Source organism: Chlamydomonas reinhardtii, chromosome 3, assembly GCF_000002595.2.
Source record: "Chlamydomonas reinhardtii strain CC-503 cw92 mt+ chromosome 3, whole genome shotgun sequence".
Classification (NCBI taxonomy): Eukaryota; Viridiplantae; Chlorophyta; class Chlorophyceae; order Chlamydomonadales; family Chlamydomonadaceae; genus Chlamydomonas; species Chlamydomonas reinhardtii.
Window position 1 is genome coordinate 4,076,318 of NC_057006.1, and position 17,616 is coordinate 4,093,933.

A 17,616-nucleotide genomic window follows, 5' to 3' on the forward strand; every position below is an offset into this window, starting at 1 on the left:
AATCAGCTCTTACCCAGTGTGTGGTGTGGAATGCCGCCATGGTGCTGGCGCCTCACGGCCTCAGTCAGGGCATAACACGTACACCCACGCACCTCGTGCACGGACCTAGATGCCTAAACATTACGCCATAAACCATCAGCTGCATGCGCAGTTGCGATGAGCACACTCAGACGCGCACAACACGGCGGAGTGGCACACGCTACACCCGACTCTGCCACTTTGCAAAAACCTAGGACTGGTCAAGTTCTTGAGCTCGTTCATGGCAGTAGTACATGGCCGCAGAGCAACACCTTAGCGCATCCCTCCTCCCAGCAGCCATAGCCTTCCTCCGCCAGCATCCATGCAGCACTCCAGCCGTGGCGGCTCACACTGAACGTCAGTCCTCAACAGCAACTACCGGTACATGAGATACATGAGATACATTGCAGGTAGGCGCCCAAGCGGTCCGACGTGCACAAAACACTCCTGCGTCTGAAGCCCTCCACCTCCATCCGGTAACCAGCACCTGCGCGGGCACGGCGCATGGGCTATCAATGTTACCACCTCTTCTTCGCTAGGTGACACGGCAAGGCAATACATAAGGGGATATGACCATACCGTAGTGCTCCTACTGCGAGCGGGCAGCACATAATACGTTGTGATAATTACATATCCAATCGCGGCAGTGCCCCGCCGTGTGTGCTCTATGTGGCCCTGCGCGCCAATAGCCCAACTCACCCACTGCTTGGCCTACGCCTGCTGAGGCTGGGCTGAAGCGGCGGGTTCTTCCTGCCGGTGCGACGGCTGTGCCTGCGGCTGTGCTAGCTTGCCGCACACAGCGCTGTGCCCCCCGCGCCAGTGGCTCAGCTGGCAAGCGCCGCAGCAGTACCGCACCGCCTTGCAGCGCGCGCACGTCTTGCCGCCGCCTTGCGGGATGGCCGCGCTGGGCCCGTCAGTGTTGCTGCAGGTGGGGTTGCCGCACAGCGCCACTCCTTGCCCGCCGCAACCAGCTTCGCCGCCGCTACCGCCGGATGCCTTCGCGGCAGCCAGCAGGCCGCGGAGCCGCAACTCCACCTCCGCCGGGCACACCAAGCCAACCGCATCCACAGCGGCCCGCATCCCGGCATCCGCCAACACCTCGCGCCGGAGCTCCTCCGCATCCACACGCGGCGCTTCATCGCCCCCTGCCGCGCCCGACAGCAACGATGGCGTGCGCTCCAGGGCCGCTGCCATCAAGTCAAGCAGTCGTGTGAGCTTCTGCCGCTGCTGCCCCTGAGGCAGTCGCTCAGCCAGCGCGCGTGCCGGTGCTAGCGCCAGTGCAGCGGCAGCCACACGCGCCGGTGCCGGTGCGGTGCCATCACCGCTGCTAGGTCCCTGCTGCTCAGCTAGCGCCCCTGACAGCACTGTCTCGCTGCCGCCTCCCGTCCCGCTACTGCTGTTGCTGTAGCCGCCGCCGCTGCCGTCACCACCTCTGCCATCGCGGGCAGCAGCTGCAATCGCCCGGACCAGCATGACTGGGTCCCAGGCCCCCACCGCCACCAGCAACCTTGACGAGCACTGGTCCATTTGGTCAGTGGTGACACGTAGCTGCAGCAGGGCAGCAAGAAAGGCCACAACACCCGCCTCGTCGCTCCACAGGAAGTCCCGCCACGAGTCTGCTGCCAGAGCAGGAGGCACAGCCATCGCGTTCGTGCCGCTGCCGCTGCTGTGCTCGGCTAGCGCTGCGCTCCCGTCACCCACAGCAATTACGGCTGCGTGCTGTGCATGCAGAGCAAAGCTTACGGGGACCGCAACCAGGTGCGCCGCCGCCCACACCAGAGCTGCAGCTGGGGCCATGCCCTTGGCGAGCCGCGCCCTCATCATCTGGAGCACGCAGGGAAGCCATTGCCGCATGCATAGGCTCGTCAGCAACCGCTGCTGCTCTGCCGCCGGCGAGCCAGGCTGCGGCCGGCCGCCGGCCGCTGCCATGCGCCGCATGTGCGGAGAAGCGTGTATGCTCAGTGGCTCTTGTGCCGCTGCTGCGGTGGCAGCAGGGGCAGCAGGAGCATCCTCCTTCTTGCAGCTCCCTTGCGAGCCGCCAGGCGGTTCTGTTGCGACTTGCTCGGACTTTTTCTCCGTTCGCTCCTGCTGCTCCTGCTGCCCCGGCTGCTGTCCTTGCAGCCGCTTGTCCTGCAGCGGTGGTTCCAAGTGTTCCCCAGCCGCCGCGGGCTCTTGCTCGCAAGAGGGCCGATCAGGCAGCAACGGGTACCGCACGTCTAGTGAGTGGATCAGAAGCTGCATCAAGTAGCTCATGAGCATGCATGTCTCTGCATCTGCAATGCCCTCAGCCGCTGGCACTAAGCCACTGCTGCATTTGGAGCTGCCGGCGCTGCTGCCGCCGCTGCTTGGCGGCCGCAGGAGGGAGCCGCTGCACAGCCGCCTTGCAACAGCCGCCAGCGTCGCGACCAGCGAGGCAACCTGAGCCGGCGGCGCGTGAGCCAGCATCGCCGGCCAGGAATCTGATTCCGTGAGTACGGCTCTCAGCAATTCGTCGACACCGCCACCCGGCAGGTATGCCTGCCAGTTGTCGCCTGCTGACTTGCGCAGCAGCCGCTCCAGGGTCGGCAGCAGTCCCTCTGCCAGCGCGCACTGCAGGGTGTAGCTGGCTGGTAAGGCTGTAGGCTCCGCCGCTGCCGCTGCTGCTGCTGCCACTGCCGCCGGTGCCCCTGTTGCCGGCAACTCTGCTGCAGCAGCAGCCTCCACCCCATCCGATGTGGCGGCTGTAGCCGGGGCTGGTGTGGCGGCTGTAGCCGGGGCTGGTGTGGCGGCTGTAGCCGGGGCTGCTGCTGGCGCACGCGCCAGCTGCAGCCGCAGCACCCGCCCCACCTCGCACGCCATCTCCGGCGTAGCCAGCCGCTCGCAATCCCACAGCAGCGTCCGCCACAAGCTCGGCAGCCGCGCGACCGCCTGACACGGCCGAAGCCGAACCAGTAGCCGCACCAGCAGCGCCGAGGGCATGTAGTCCAACGGCAAGATCATGGCCCTACTGCCGTCTTGCAGCCGCACTGCGCCCACCAGCCGCTGAACCAGGTCATACAGGCCCACCGCGGGGGCTGCTGTTGGCAGCGGAAGCTGTGGCGGCGCCGGCGCGCCGGCGGCTGGCCCGTCGCACTTTGACTGCCCTTCCTGCTCCTGTGGCGGAGGCCGCTGCTCCCGGCGTTGTCCCGGCTTCGATTGTTGTCCCTGCTGCTGCCCATGCCCCTGCCCCTGCTGCACACCGGCAGCAGGTGCCCCCGCGGAGTTTTGCGCCGCGGCCGGGCTCGAGTCATCGCCGCCGCTGCCACACAACCCGCCCGCGACCTTCGTGTGTGGCTGCGGGAGCTGCAGCCTGCACGGATAAGCCCGGGTGCTCAATGCGAGAATGTACGCGGTAGGCACAAGCAGCCGCATGTGTTCGGGAAACAGGTCAGCCGACAGCGCCGGCCGGACCCAGCCCTGCTGCGGAGCAGGGCGGCCCGGCGCCTCTGCAACGCAGGCTGCTGCTACAACCCCTCCTGGCTGCGGGCCGTCCGTGCCCGGGCGCCCTCCGCGTGCTGCCGCCTGCTGCTGCACCGCCGGGCCCGTCGGGACCACGCGCTCCGCGCACCACAGGACCCACAACGCAAAGGTCCGCAGCAAGGGGCCGCCGAACAGCTGCTTCAGCTCATCGCCGTCCCCAGCACGCAGTACGGCGGGGACCCCTGGGCTGACCGCCGATGCGGGCGCCGGCGTCGCCCCGGCTGCCAGTCGGTGCCGCTGCAGCTCCTGCTGCTCCTGTTGCTGTTGCTGCTGTTGCTGGTGTTGCCGCTGCGACTGCTCCTGTTGCTGCTGCTGCTGCTGCTGCTGCTGCTGCTGCTGCTGCTGTGGTAACAGCGACGGCTGGTGCGGCAGCGCCGGTGGATCCAGCTGCGTCCAAAAGTCTGGTTGCGTGCATCCCATCGAGACGATTATCATGTGCACCATACCGCAGCACATCGCTGCAAGTGCAAACAGCTGGACCAACACCTTCGCAGGCAACGACATAGCACATGTAGAGTTTGCCGCGAGGGCCACTGATGAGGGCCCCCCAACCTCGGCTTCGTCACCAGCAGCGGCAGTGGCAGTGGCAGTGGCAGCACCCCCAGCTGCATCCGCTGCGTCTGGGCTGATGGCGGCCACCGCGGCCGCCAAGCGCAGCAGCGCCGCTGCCAAGTGCTCCAGCAGCGCGGTCCGACGCAGCACCGCCCGCAGCTCTGACGCCGCGGGTGGGTCGAGATTGGAGCTGACCACGACCTGCAGGGGCGCTAGTACGCACTGCACGACAGACCCCTGCCACATCATGTTTGCAAGCCTGGCTGTGCGGTCTTTGTCTGCGCTCGCACCGCCGCCAGGGCCGCCCGCAGCCCCGCCCGCGTCCGTGCTGCTGCCGGCCGCAACTTTGGACAGCAGCTGAGCGCAGACGCTGAGGGTGTCTGTGCGAATGAGCGCGAGCGCCAGTTGTTTGCACGCCGCAGACTGCGCCACGTCCACCATGCTAACAAACAGGTTTTTCGTCGCGTCCAACACGCGCCTGGCGTCGTCTCGGAGCAAGTCGTGCACGAGCACGCGCGCCGCCCAGCCGTGTGCGCATAGAATGTGTACAAGAGACCGATTGTGCTGCCCAGCAGTCGCCGCGGCTGCCCAACGAGCGTTTGCGACGTCGTCATTGGTTGATTGTTGGAAGGCTGCCGCCCGCGAGGCACTGGTGCGACTCCTTTCACGCAGACCCGAGTATTGCTCTAGGTAATCGTCCACCAACTCCACAAACTGGTCTTTGTTGTCTGGTTCTCGCTTACGAAGGCCACGACCGCGACGCATTTTCCCTTAAAGCTAGCTTCAATATCTGTACTTCGTTTGCCACTAATGGCAATGCAACACCACTGTTGCAATGTTGACACTGATGCAGTTCGGATTGCGGGTCCCAGTCTGTTCCCATACGGGGGGGCCACCATGCCGAGGGGTCTGAATATGTTCCCCTCACTCATGCGGCCGAATTAGCTACTCGGACAAGTTGCAATGGCTTTTACATGTTACATGTACTACAGACGTCAATAGACATTAACGTTTGCGGACGATCGTGCACATCGATGTTAAATGCTTTGCGCCAACGGACCCTGTAGGTCCGACACAAGGTTCCATCTAAAGTTTAGCAACCACAAAGTCTTCGAATGTGCGATTTAGGCTCAAAGCAACCCTTTGGAGACTAGTCGTGACCTGGAGTCGCCTGGATCGCGAGGAGCCCTCCTCTTCGTTCACTAAGTAGTTTGACAACATACGCCGATCTTAATAAATCGACGGCAGCAAAGGATGCTGAAATTCGTGCCCTCCAGGGCAACATGCTTTCATTGTGCGGACAGACAGGCTAATCTGAGCTTGTGTCTACTCGCTTTACATTATACACATATACAATAGAAGCTTTAGCTAGTCGGCCGGCTAGAATACGCATGTCGGTTTGGACACGTTTCGTGCCTGCACCTGTGCTGACAGACACGCGGGTTGTTCTCCCAGCCCGCATAAGATTTCACCCCTGTGATGGCTCGGCGTCTTCGGGTGCTGGGACTGTCCCCTCTGTAACATCCGCATTCATAAGATTTCACCCCTCCGAGTTCACAGAATCCATATAGATAGTGTCCGCCATGCTTCATAAGATTTGAGGAGGGATCCGCTGGAGTCTGGGGTCAGTGAATTCCCCCTCCTGACGAGTTTTGTACCTCCCATCTTGCAAGCCAAATAACTTTTGCCCGACAAGTTGCGGAGGAACCGGAGCATCAAGTGTTTGCTAAGGATCAAATTTGGTGTCTCCGCAAGTTGTCGGGCAAAAGTTATTAGGGGGTAAAAAGTGCGTGGTCTGTTCCCCATTCTCAATTTCCCAGTCCCTGAAATGGGGACGTGCCCCACTACGCAATACCCTCACTCAGCGCATTACAGAGATACCGTTGCGGCGTTGCGTCGCGGCTCCATGCGCACCGCCCTCCTCATGTGCCTACCAACTACCTACCCCCCTGGTGTGGCGTTGCGGTCTGTCTGTGTGGTGCCATCGCCTGGCCGGGCGCCCGGAGCGTGAGGAATGCGCATCAGCAAACTTCCAGCCAGCCAGCAACTTGTCGGTACAGTAACGCCGGCGTTCGACCAGCCATGCACTTCTGGTCTGCCACTGCAAACTGTTTGCCGTCTGTTTGAGGGTCTGGGCATCAGCTGCACCCTACGGGACCTCGCCAACCTGCCTTGAACCCTGTCCCATCACACACCTACCCCTCTGGTAACATCATCCTCTTATGCTCCGCACCCCCATACCTCTCCGCACTCCGATAAACTCTTCCTGTAGCTCCCGTGGCGCCGTGCCACGACTCTTGCCGCCTGCTTGCCATCCCCAACCTCTTCCTGCCTGTGCCACAATACAACCCCAGCCACGACCTACAATCCTGCCTGCCCCACACCGCGTCTTGCGCCAGTGGCACGTGTGCCCTTCAATTTCTCTCCCCTGCGGCCCTGCATGTGCCGGCGTACCAGTTTACCTTCTCATGCATCTCGATTTGGTGACTGTTCCAACCTACACAACTTACTCCGTATGAGTGCAGTACCGTACCGTACAAACAACACAATAACCATGAACCTTCCACGACGATAGCCCGCATCTGGGCCATCAGCACATTGCTAGCGCCACCGGTCGTCGTCACCATCTGGGTCACACGCAAATGCGCTTCTCTTTGTCGCCCGGCTCCCTTGCGAGACGCCACAATAAATGCCCATGCCACAAATAACAAGTGTTTACATGTCGTGGAAAAAAGGAAATAGCAAAATGCGTGACGAAATGTACAGCCCGGCATACGGCGTGGGCATACACGGCCAACCCAACCCATACCATAATCGTGCGCCGCCCATAGCCCCGCCAATACAGGAGGCAGGCGATGCAAAGCAGCCTACCGTTAATCTTATTGCCTACGGGGCAGGCGGGCCCCAACAGGTTGCCTACCTGTCAAGGTTCTTGTTATTGTGTGGGCAGCCCGTCGCCACAATAAAGCCGGTGTGAGACTCAAGTGAGAAGCGCGTGTGGGTCCGTCAGGTGTGTATGTGTGTGTATTTCTCGATCGCTTGCTAGCCAAGCAGCACTTCTCCCGCGTTCATGCACAATAGCATACACCATTAGCCCAGCGCCCCTCCATACTACCCCTTCTGCTGGGTATTGATGCTCTCGCTTTTCGAGCTCATTGCCCCTCCTCACAGACAAAACAACTACGGGGGTATACGTAACCATGGTCGTGACGTTGCCGTGCACGGGAAAAGCATGAGGCATACGCTTCCAGCCTTCCACTCATGTTGTTGAACGGCACGATAGATATACAACCTCCGCACAATCAAACATCCACCATGGCAGCATCCTCGCCGGGCCCGCCGACGCTCTGCGGTGCCGGTCCCGCCAGCGGCTTGACGGCATCCCCGTTGCCGCTGCCGCCACCGCCGCCCAGGCCCCCACCGGCGCCTCCAAAGGCGCTGAACAGCTGCATCGCCACACCGCCGCCACGGCTGCTGCCGTTGCGGCCGCCTCCGCCGTCGCCTCCCAGAAGGAACCCAACACCGCGGCTCGCGGCTCCGCTTCCACCACCAGCATCCGCACTCGACGGCGTGCCGCCGGCCGCCGGCGTGGCTGGCAGGTGCGGCAGCGTGTGCTGCGGCATTGGCGAAGCCTCCTCCTGCGCAGGCCCACCGCCACCGGCAGCATCCACGGGCGGGTGCAGTCGGCTCATCTTGTAGGGCGGGGAACTGAACAGCGCGGAGTGGCGCATCGGGCCGCGGGCGGTGGGGGAGGCGGCGAAGAAGGAGGTGCGCGCCGGGGACAGCAGGCAGGCGGCGGCGGGCGGCAGGGCCTGCAGGGCGTGCGCGCGCAGGGGGAACAGCGGTGCGCGGTCAGACTGCAGGTCCGGTAGGTAATTGCTGTCAACAAGGTGCTGCACAGCAGCAAGCCCTAGTGCAGGAACATCTAGCGGATGCAGCGTAAAACACGCACGCCACCGGGAGTGCAAGCGTGTGCGCACGCACCTGGTTCTGCATCCCGCCGTCACCGGCGCGGCCCCACAGCGTCGCGCCCAGGCTCTCCGCATTGCCCTGCAGCGCCGCGCCAGCACCACCAGCGCCACCACCGCCGCCGTCGCTGCCAGAGTGCTCGCTGCTGTGGGGCGAGCCCAGCAGGCTGCAAGGCCCAACTCCGGGGCCGAGAAGGGTGGGGCGCGGCGTGCCGCCGGCGGCTCCGGGCGGGGCGGTGTGTATGAAGCGGCAGCGGTTGCCGTACTGACACACGCCGGTGGCTGAGAAGGTGCGGCAGTGCTGTAGTTGCAAGGCGCACATAGGGGGGAGACGGGGATGTGAGGCTCAGTACGGCGGACAGAACGGCCGGGAGGTTGGCATGAACGCCATCTGTAGCTACCGTGCTGCCAAAGTACCGTATTGTACTACTACCTGCCGTACCCGGCCGCGTGCCTGTGAACCCGCCGCGACTCCATCTCACCTCGGTCTTGTACTTGGGGTGACGCACCACCGTCCGTAGCTCCTCGGGGCCGTGGGCGAACTGTTGTGCGTTTGACACAGGCACAAATGCAGCCGCGGGTAATTTCAGCGACGGTCGCAACGGCCTTGCGTGCGCCACACGGTCGTGACGGTTTACGTGCAGCACAAAGGCAGTGTACAGATGCATGAACCTGCACAACATCTGTGGCCCGGACAAGCTGGAGGGTTGGCTATTCTTGGATCACCGCACACAAGAGCACACACGCGCATGGGCACGAATACGCATAGATGCATACGGGCAATTTGTTTGTTTTTTCATACACGAAGATGCATACCGTACACGGCGCTCACCTGGCACTTGCTGCCGTAACGGCAGGCGCCGGTTTCCTGCCAGGAGCGACACATCTCCGTCTGCGACATGATACAAACACAAATGCAGGATGCATGTCAGCAGAATGCAGTTTAGCAGGATGCAGGGAGCAGATCTTAACCGTGCACGCATCAACGCCCGACGGGAATGCACTTTTGATCTTGCACATGCCTTCGCCACCCGCAAACGTAAGACCAGATCCAAAGCAACCTAACCCCAACCCCAACCAGGATCATATCGATGCTTTCCATAGTGCGCACCTTGTACAGCGTGTTGTGTTTGGGCCCGGTACCGCGCGGGCTACCCAGCGCCGCCAACAGGCCCTGGGGCGCCATGGCCGCCGCCGCCTGCGTCGTGCGCGGCCCCGGGCTGCCCAGCAGGCTGCTACTGCCGATACTGCCGCCGGCCGGCACGCTACTGCGCCAGGAGGGGCTGTTGATGCCGGCAGCTGCAGCAGGAGAGCGGAGCGCAAAGCCGGGGCTTGGCGGCGGCAGGCCGCCTAGCAGTTGGCTGTTGGCGCCGCCGGCGCCGCCTATGAAACCGGGCGGAGGGCCGCGGGCGGGCGTGCCCAGAGGGGTCATCAGTGCTACAGCCGGCGGCGCCGGCATGAGGCCGGCGGCTGCAGCAGGTCCGGTGGCGGCTGCAGCTGCCGCCATGGCGGCCTGCAGGGCCATCGCGCGCTCCGCATCAGCTGCGGCCGCGGCAGTAGCGGCGCCGCCGCCGTTGCTGCTACTGCCGACGGCACCATTGGCCGCCTGCGCCAGCGCCAGTAGGACGTTGAAGCTCAGCCCGCCGCCGTTCGCGGCCAGCGCTTCCTGTGGAACCAAGACAGCTTCGTGTCAGAATGTGTGGATGCGAGTCTAGGGCGCAGTGGCATACATCAAAACATGTGCAACACAGCAAACAACAGCCAATTCTCACGTTGAGGACGGTCGCCGCCATGGTCGGCTCCAGCCCACTCGCCATGGCCACCGCCGCCGAATCGCTCGCATCGTCCATGCCACTACCCATGCCGGCTGCGGCCGCCGCCTGCTGCTGCAGCACCGCAGCCAGCACAGCCGACATGCTCACGTCGCCGCCGCTGCCGCTGCCACCGCCGCCAGGCAGCCCCTGCAACGGCGCCATCGACAGCCCCGCGGCCTCCACCAGGCTACTGATGTCCACAGCGCCACTGCCGCCGCGGGCCAGCAGCGCCGACAGAGCCGCACGTGCGGCGTCCGCATCAGCAGTGGCTGCGGCGCCAGCCACCGGTCCCGCCGGCTCCGCCGTCTGGCCTCGGCCTTCACCGCTGCTGCGGCCGCCGCCGGCGCCACCGATCATGGGCGCCAAGGGAGACCTGGGCAAGTCGAGGCTGCTGCGAAGGCTGCCGGGGACGCTGGTGGCGGGGGTGTGGCCACCGCCCGCAAAGCCGCCAAAGCCGCCGCCAGTGAGCACGCCGGGTGTGCTGGGGGCGAGAGAACCGGGGGTGCTGGCGCCGTCGCGGCCGCCTGCAGGCAGTCGAGTAGGTTGTGGTGGGAACAGGTGGGTAGCAGCTTACGAGGGCATGGCAACAATGGACAGTGACCTTACTGCCTTACAATGGCGCTGACAAAGTCTACCTCAATACCCATGCATGTGTAACGCTGCGCACCTTGCAGTTGCTGCGGCTGCTGCTGCGCGGTGCCCACCACCAGGCCCGTGCTGGCGTCCACAACGAGCAGCATACCGCCCCCGCCGCCGCCAGGGCCGCCGCCACCACCACCACCGCCGTCATTGCCCTTGACAGAGACAAAGGAGGGGTTCTGGGACAGCAGCGACGGCGAAAAGAAACCCTGCGTGCCGGCGCCGCCGAAGCCGCCGGCACCGTCACCTCCGCCAGCAGCCGCGCCGCCACTGTCCATGGCATTGGCAGGTCCAGAGGTGAGCGGCGAGCCGTACGAAAAGTACGGACCGCTCAGGAGGGAGCCACGGCTGCCGCCGGCGCCGCCGAGGCCACCGCCGGCGCTAGCTGGCGCGGCGGCGGCGTGGAAGGGCGAGGTGCCGCCGACGCCGCGGAAGACGTGGCTGCCGCCGGCACCGCTGCCTAGGGAAGTCTCCGACAGGGCATGCCCGCCTTCGCCGTCACTGTCCGGTCCGTCGCTGCCAACGCCGGCGCCGCTGCCAAAGCCGCCCAGGATGTGCAGTGGGAAGGTGCCGCCGGCATCCAGCAGCTCGCGTGCCGCGGCGGTGGCGGCGGCGGCCTCGGCGGAGGTGGGGTAGCGCGGCGGCAGCGGCGGCGTCGATGTGCGGTCCGCCGCGGCGGCAGCGGACGAGGGGCGCGCCTGAAGGTATGGCTGCGGCTGCGGCTGTAGAGGTGGGGACCACATGGGTTGGTCCAGGGATGCGCGCAATGAGGCACTGCGGTTCCTGGGGTGCCCAGCAGCGGCGGCGCCGCCGCTGCCCTCACTGCCACTGCCGCTACCGCTGCTGCTACCGGTGGTGATGTCGCCACCGCTGGCGCCAAAGGGGTGCGAGCGCAGCTTGCTGTCGGTGTGCCTCAGTGGGCCGGCTGGCTCCGCCGCCGCAGGCGCCGCCGCTGCCGGCGGCATCTGCGCGCCTCCACCACTGCCGCCGCCGTTGCTGAAGATGGCGGCACTGGGTGCGTTAGGGGCGGCCGCAACCGCGGCCTGGCGGGTGACGGCGCGGCCCCAACTGGGTCGCAGGCTGATGCCGCCGCCGCCGTAGTCGTCATCGCCGCGGTCGCCTGCGCCGCCGCCAGCGTCAGCTGCAGGCGCAGCTGCTGCCAACGGCAGAGAATTCGTCGGCGGGTCGGCGCTGCCACTGTCAGTGGCGGCGGTGGCGGCGGGCTTGGTGAGTTGCGGCATGACGGCTGCGGTGCTGCCGGGAGCGGTTTCGACTGATGACAGGGCGGCGGAGGGTCCGGGACGCTGATGACAAGGCTCGATCGCGGGCTGGGGTCGCTGCCGTCCGCAGCGGCCGTGCGCTAGCGCGCAAAGTCGGTCCCGACGATGCAGCTACTGAAAAGGCCGGTAGGTGAGAGGAGAAACGCGTGCGCGGGCAAAAAGCGACTCGGCCCCGCGCCAAGCAGGTGACGCAACGTGCTCGGCGCTGCCCTGAAAACGGGCAGGAAGGGGCAAGAAACGGCGACCGCGGTGAGTGATAATGTGAAAATGGGCGAGGGTCGAGGTCTCGGAGTTCGCAAACAGACAAGGTCAGTGGGCTCGCCACGCCAACGCGGCCGCGCTGCCCCTGCGACCCCCCTCCAGCTGCCGCAAATGCGGATGCGTATCACCCCGTGCACAGCGCGCGCCGGCTTACCGGCCGAGAGGCGCGCGGCAGCCGAAACGCGGGAAGGCGGCAGATCTGCGCTTCCGAGATTTTTTGGCGGCGAAGACTTCACGTTGCTGCAGCGCTAGCGAGAGAGTGGCAGCACTGAAAGAGCACTGAAAGAGGCAGCGCAGCCGTGATACGGTAACGCCGCCGAGCGTGCGAGAAACACACGCCGGCACAACGGGCGCGTGATGAAGCTATCGCAGGTTCGCTTGCATGGAATGAGCACAGTGCAGGTGCGTTTATACCCTGACGAGCGGAGAAGAAATAACTATGAGGCAAGGGAGGGCGCCTCGGCAAATCCGGCATGGTCCGATGCATCATCGCCGGGTTCCCAATGCACGCTGGGCGAGTTCACCGCTGCCCTCGCGACACACCCAGCCTAACGTTGCAGACCCTGGCTTTCCCCTGAATTTCGTTGCATGGTCGCTATGAACCCGCCCCAGGCCAGCGCCACTGCAGCCCCCACCTTGAGCCAGTCCGGCAAGTGTCGCTCGCTCGCCGCCGCCCCGCAGCGACGTGCTGACCCGCCGCGCCTGACCCGCCGCGCCCTCTCACTCGCCGCCTCCCTCGGTGCGCTGCACGCCGCCACACCACCCCGCGAAATAAGCGCCCCCTGCAAACACATGGCAAAACCTCTGCAGGGACAGGAGGGTCGTGGCCTTTGCAAGGGGCGCAGCACACACAGAACGCCACTTCCCTGCCCATGACCTAATGCAACCCTGCACCCAAACTCAGGCCTCACCTGCAGTTTGCCGTGTTGGGGCTCCACGAGGATCGAGGGGGGAAGGAGGAGCCGACAAAATGGTGAACAGCGCCGGGAGTTTACAGGTGGCGGCCTGCAGCAGGGCCTTCCTGTCCACTTCCACTGTCCACTGCTGGCATCCGGCCACCGCTTCACCCGCAGCAGCCAGCACCAGCAGCCCCACCGCCTACACCCCCACCAGCTGCACACCCGCATACCTCCATCACAGAGACGGCCAGTCCCATCCTGCTGACCCGAACATCAGTAATCGGCACACACACACACATACACACACAGGCACAGGGCATTCGAGCACCCACGCAGCTCCCACCCAAGTCACAGTCCCTTCCATAGTAATCGCACACACCCTCACTCGCACCCACGTCGCCCAACACGCACGTTGAAACGCACGACGGCCAAGCCCGCACGCAATCTACCGTGCTCACTGCCAAAGTCACAGCCACTGCCATTTCCGGCAAAGCTTTGTCCAAGGAGCTACACCCTACGCAGTCCAACGTGCAAGCGCTAGCGCAGCAGCCAGAAGCCTCGGGTCTCGGGACCCATCCCGCCAGGATGCAACGTGCAAGGCACGCCGCTGCATCTCGCACGCGGCAGCCCGCACAATACACAAGAACTCCCGCCCCAAGCCGCTTTTGTCCACAACCCGGACCCCTCCTCCTCCTGCTCCTCCTCCCGCTGCTCCTCCCGCTGCCGCTGCTCCTGCTCCTGCTATCCTTTCCTCCTGCTCACGGCACGTAGCGCTCGCGGCCCGCAGCGTCCACCACCTTGACCCGCTCGTCCTGCTTGAGCTGCTCGCACTCCAACCGCAGGTCGTTGAACAGCACCGAGGACAGGTAGCTGCGCAGCGCGGGAGAGGAGGGTAGCGGCCAGGGAGAGGGGGTTATCTGCCCGCGCCCAACAAAAAAAGTCCCGTCATGGGGGAGGTAGGGGAGGTGCCAACCTGCAACCCTGCGCCCAGTCCCTCCCGCCCGGTCCACCCCTGGTCCACCCACCGCTCGCCGAAGGACGGCAGCACCACCGCCACCAGCTTGCCGGCGTTCTCGGGGCGCGCCGCCACCTGCACCGCCGCCAACACCGCGGCTCCGGAGCTGATGCCGCAGAACAGGCCCTCCTCCACCGCCAGGCGGCTGGCCATGCGCACCGCGTCGTCGCTGGGGATCTGGCAGGTGCAAAGGTGTAGTGCGAGATCAGTCGTGACCACAGTTATCATAAGAGGAGTCGTGATGGCGGTGTTGAAGTGGCGCGGAGGGATAGGTCGGGGTTTGGGCGAGAAGGCAACGCGGGTGCAGGGCAGGCACAGCAGGGCGCTGACTGCGCGTTGGAATGAAGGGGCTGCGTCTGAAGTGACTCTGATGATGTGGGTTGGGGCGTGGGTGCTGCTGTGGACCGGCACCCCCCCCACCCCACCCGGCGCCCGCCTACTCCCGCTCACTCCCCCACATGTGTACCGTACGGTATGTCCTCTCGCACTCATCCCAACCCCATCCTCCCCCTCGCCTCCCCGTGTTGCCTCCCCCACCTTGATGACCTCGTCATACACGGTGGTGTTGAGGATGGCGGGCACAAAGCCGGCGCCAATGCCCTGGATCTTGTGGGGGCCGGGCTTGCCGCCTGAGGAGTGAGGGCCCGGGGCGGGACCGGGTCGGGGACATTAGCTCCAGACACCAGCGGGCAGGTGCGCAGGAATGGCAAAGCGGTGTCCCCATGCTGTTGGTCCCGTTCCTCCACGACCCCTCCCCGCATACACGACGACACGCCGCCACTCGGCATGCTGCTGCTTCACGATAGTGCCTCCTGCCTCTTTGCTCCTCTGCTCCTCCCATATCCCCAACTCCATCACATTGTGCCCGGGCACACAGCCCCCTCTCCTCCGCCTCGTCCCTCCCTCGTCCCTGACCCTGCCCCTCCCGCTCCCTCCCCCAGCTCACCGCTGAGCACGGGGCTCTCGGACGGCTCCACGGCGATCACCTGCAGGCTCGGCTTCTTGGACTTGAGGAACTCGCCGGTGCCGGTCACGGTGCCGCCGGTGCCCACGCCCGCCACCAAGATGTCTACGGTGCCGGCCGTGTCGCGCCAGATCTCGGGGCCCGTGGTCAGGCGGTGGATCTCTGGCGGCAGCGGGCAGACGGGCGGCGGGTGGGTCACGGCCCAACCATGGCATGTTTTGTTTTGGGGCTTTGCCGCCCGGGGGGCTGAAGTCGCGGGTGCCGCGTGTGAGGGTGCGTGCGTGAGGGTGGCGGTAGCGGCGGCACAGAAAGCGACAGAAGGCGCCGGTGTGGACGGGAGCAGGGTCGTGGCGTTGGTGTCAGCCCCCAGCCCCAGCCCCCGGCGCGACCCAACTCCAAGCTGCTCACCGGGGTTGGCGGGGTTCTCGAACTGCTGCAGGATGTAGGAGTTGGGCGTCTTGGCCGCAATCTCGTTGCACTTCTCCACGGCGCCGCGCATGCCCTTGGCGGGGTCTGGCGGAAAGCAGGGGAGAGAGGCGGGGAGCAGAGGGGCAACGGTGGGCGCACAAAACACACACGCATGCATACACGTACGGCTTGACAGCATTCGCCTTCCAGGTGCAGACGCAAGAGCTCGTCGCCCCCAAAAGCCGCATCCATCCCACACTCCGGACCCCACCCTACCCACTCCGGGCTTCCGCTCCCTTTCCATGCGCACCCCATACACACACACGTCCCCCAAACCCCTCCCCCTCCCTAGCACGTGGACTCAGGCGCACAACCCCAAATCTCCAAACGCGTGCACACACCCCTAACCTACCCCCAACCCTTCCCAACCTCTATACACACACACACACACACACAGCCCTACCCGTGAGCACCAGCTCCGCCCCGAAGGCGCGCAGCAGCACGCGGCGCTCCAGAGACATGGAGGCGGGCATGGTGAGGATGAGCTTGTAGCCGCGCGCGGCGGCGGTGAAGGCCAGGCCGATGCCGGTGTTGCCGCTGGTGGGCTCCACCAGGGTGGTGACGCCGGGCTTGATCATGCCGCGCTTCTCCGCGTCCTCGATCATGTTGCGGCCGATGCGGTCCTGGTGGACGTGATGGTGGTGGTGGTGGTGGTGGGATGCGGCGTAGGGGTTGCAGTCGGTCAACCAGAGGAGAGGAAATTGTTGCCCGCGTCCGCTTCCAAGCCTCTGGTCCCGCCCAACCCCCCAGTCCCCCTCCAAACCTCCAGTCCCCCTCACGCCTCCAGCCCCGCCCGCCTCTTCCGCCCCCACCTTGACGCTGCTGCAGGGCTGCATGATCTCCAGCTTGGCCGCCACCTTGGCCACACAGCCCTGCGTGTGTTGTGTGCGTGTGTACGTGCGTGTCGGTGCACGCGTGTGTGGGAAGCGGCGGCAGCAACAGTGCCAGTGGCGAGGGGCACCACGTCCCGGCCACACCACACCTCACCACACCGCCTGTGCCTGCCATTACCGTAGCGCGCTTCGCACTGCCAGCTGCGCCACTGCCGGCCCGTAACGCACAGCCATGGGGCAACCGGTCCAGTGCCCCGGCTACCTGGCAAGCAGCATCCCACCCGGCTGCCCTGCCAAGTCCGCGTCTGACGCGTCCGCCCGCTGCCCCACCCCGGAACCCAGCAGTGCAGTCACACATGCTCCCCCGCATCCCGGTGCTGCTGTCGCACCATGCCTTGCCCGACCCACCCGGGTGACGCGGTTCAGGTAGACCATGGGCGTGTTGCCGATAACTGTAGGCCAGTGGAGGGCGGGAGGGGGGGGGCGCAGGCGACAGGAGGTTGGAGCTGGAGTTTTCAGACCAGTACAGCTGCCAATGCGCGCCGTCGCCCGCCTCCCCACGACTGCATGCCCCCAATCCGTGTTGACACATCCCGTCTCGTGCGTTGACCCCAGGGTCATGGTGGTTTTGGGGTCACGCAGGTGGCTGCCGCCGCCGCTCAGGGAACTCGCTGCCCCCTCACCCACGAAACCCGGCCCTAGCGCACATACACACACGCTGCCCTGCCCTCACCCTCGGTAACGTCCTTGCAGATCTTGTCGTTTTTGACGTACTTGGGCTCATCGCTGTTGGCGGCAGCAGCGGCGGCAGCTGCCGGCGCGGCAGGGGCCGGGGCGCCTGGTAGCGCGGTGTGGCCAGGTGGGAGAGGACAAAGGCCCACGGTATTGGTTGTGTCAGTGCTACGGCGAGGGGCAGGCTGCGTGACAGCCAATTACGCCAAACACGATGGGAGCTCTGAGCCGAAAAGGGGCTGCAGGGGCTGAAGAAGGGTTAGCTGAGGCGAGCTACACGCAAAGACGTGTGGAAGACGTGCAGGCCCTGAGGCCCCGCAGTGCGAAGCGGGGGTGCGTGCACCCAGCACATGCTCTGCCGATCCCTACGCACGTCATACTTCACAACCGCTCTAGTTATCAGCGCAACTCACCTGCCGCCTGTGCACGCACGACCCGCGCGCACCGCTCCCGCGCGCACAGCTGCGGGCGACCCGCCTGTGGCAAAATCAAGCATAATCACCATTGTTTGAATCCTGTGAAGGCGTCTAGCGATCAAAATGTGCCAGGGCTGGCTAACCGACCTTGCGCGGTGTCGCAGAAAGTTGCTTGGCAAGCGACTGCATTTTTAGACTGTAAGGGATATGTGTATGACAGAACAACCCTTTTGAACGGAGGAGCCCTACTAGTTAAAGC

The 17,616-nt window shown here is 65.0% G+C and overlaps 3 protein-coding genes across 3 annotated transcripts; all 3 read right to left on the minus strand.

The window, feature by feature from the left end:
• Positions 1–2: 2 nt before the first annotated feature.
• Positions 3–4,858, minus strand: CHLRE_03g172750v5 (uncharacterized protein). Its single transcript, XM_001703250.2, has 2 exons — positions 718–4,858; positions 3–505 (listed from the first exon to the last, which is right to left on the minus strand). Exon 1 carries the CDS (start codon positions 4,507–4,509, stop codon positions 730–732), a length of 3,780 nt encoding a protein of 1,259 aa, XP_001703302.2. The 5' UTR covers positions 4,510–4,858; the 3' UTR covers positions 3–505; positions 718–729.
• A 168-nt stretch (positions 4,859–5,026) lies between these two features.
• CHLRE_03g172800v5 (uncharacterized protein) lies at positions 5,027–12,038 on the minus strand. The gene is made up of 7 exons (XM_043060907.1): positions 10,518–12,038; positions 9,809–10,374; positions 9,148–9,702; positions 8,869–8,928; positions 8,519–8,578; positions 8,053–8,337; positions 5,027–7,880 (listed from the first exon to the last, which is right to left on the minus strand). Exons 1-7 carry the CDS (start codon positions 11,728–11,730, stop codon positions 7,371–7,373), a joined length of 3,249 nt encoding a protein of 1,082 aa, XP_042926036.1. The 5' UTR covers positions 11,731–12,038; the 3' UTR covers positions 5,027–7,370.
• A 971-nt stretch (positions 12,039–13,009) lies between these two features.
• On the minus strand, positions 13,010–17,598 carry CHLRE_03g172850v5 (uncharacterized protein). The gene is made up of 11 exons (XM_043060908.1): positions 17,505–17,598; positions 17,355–17,418; positions 16,943–17,047; positions 16,618–16,661; positions 16,189–16,248; positions 15,780–15,999; positions 15,317–15,421; positions 14,891–15,070; positions 14,482–14,573; positions 13,955–14,121; positions 13,010–13,799 (listed from the first exon to the last, which is right to left on the minus strand). Exons 1-11 carry the CDS (start codon positions 17,544–17,546, stop codon positions 13,688–13,690), a joined length of 1,191 nt encoding a protein of 396 aa, XP_042926037.1. The 5' UTR covers positions 17,547–17,598; the 3' UTR covers positions 13,010–13,687.
• Between the last annotated feature and the right edge of the window lie 18 nt (positions 17,599–17,616).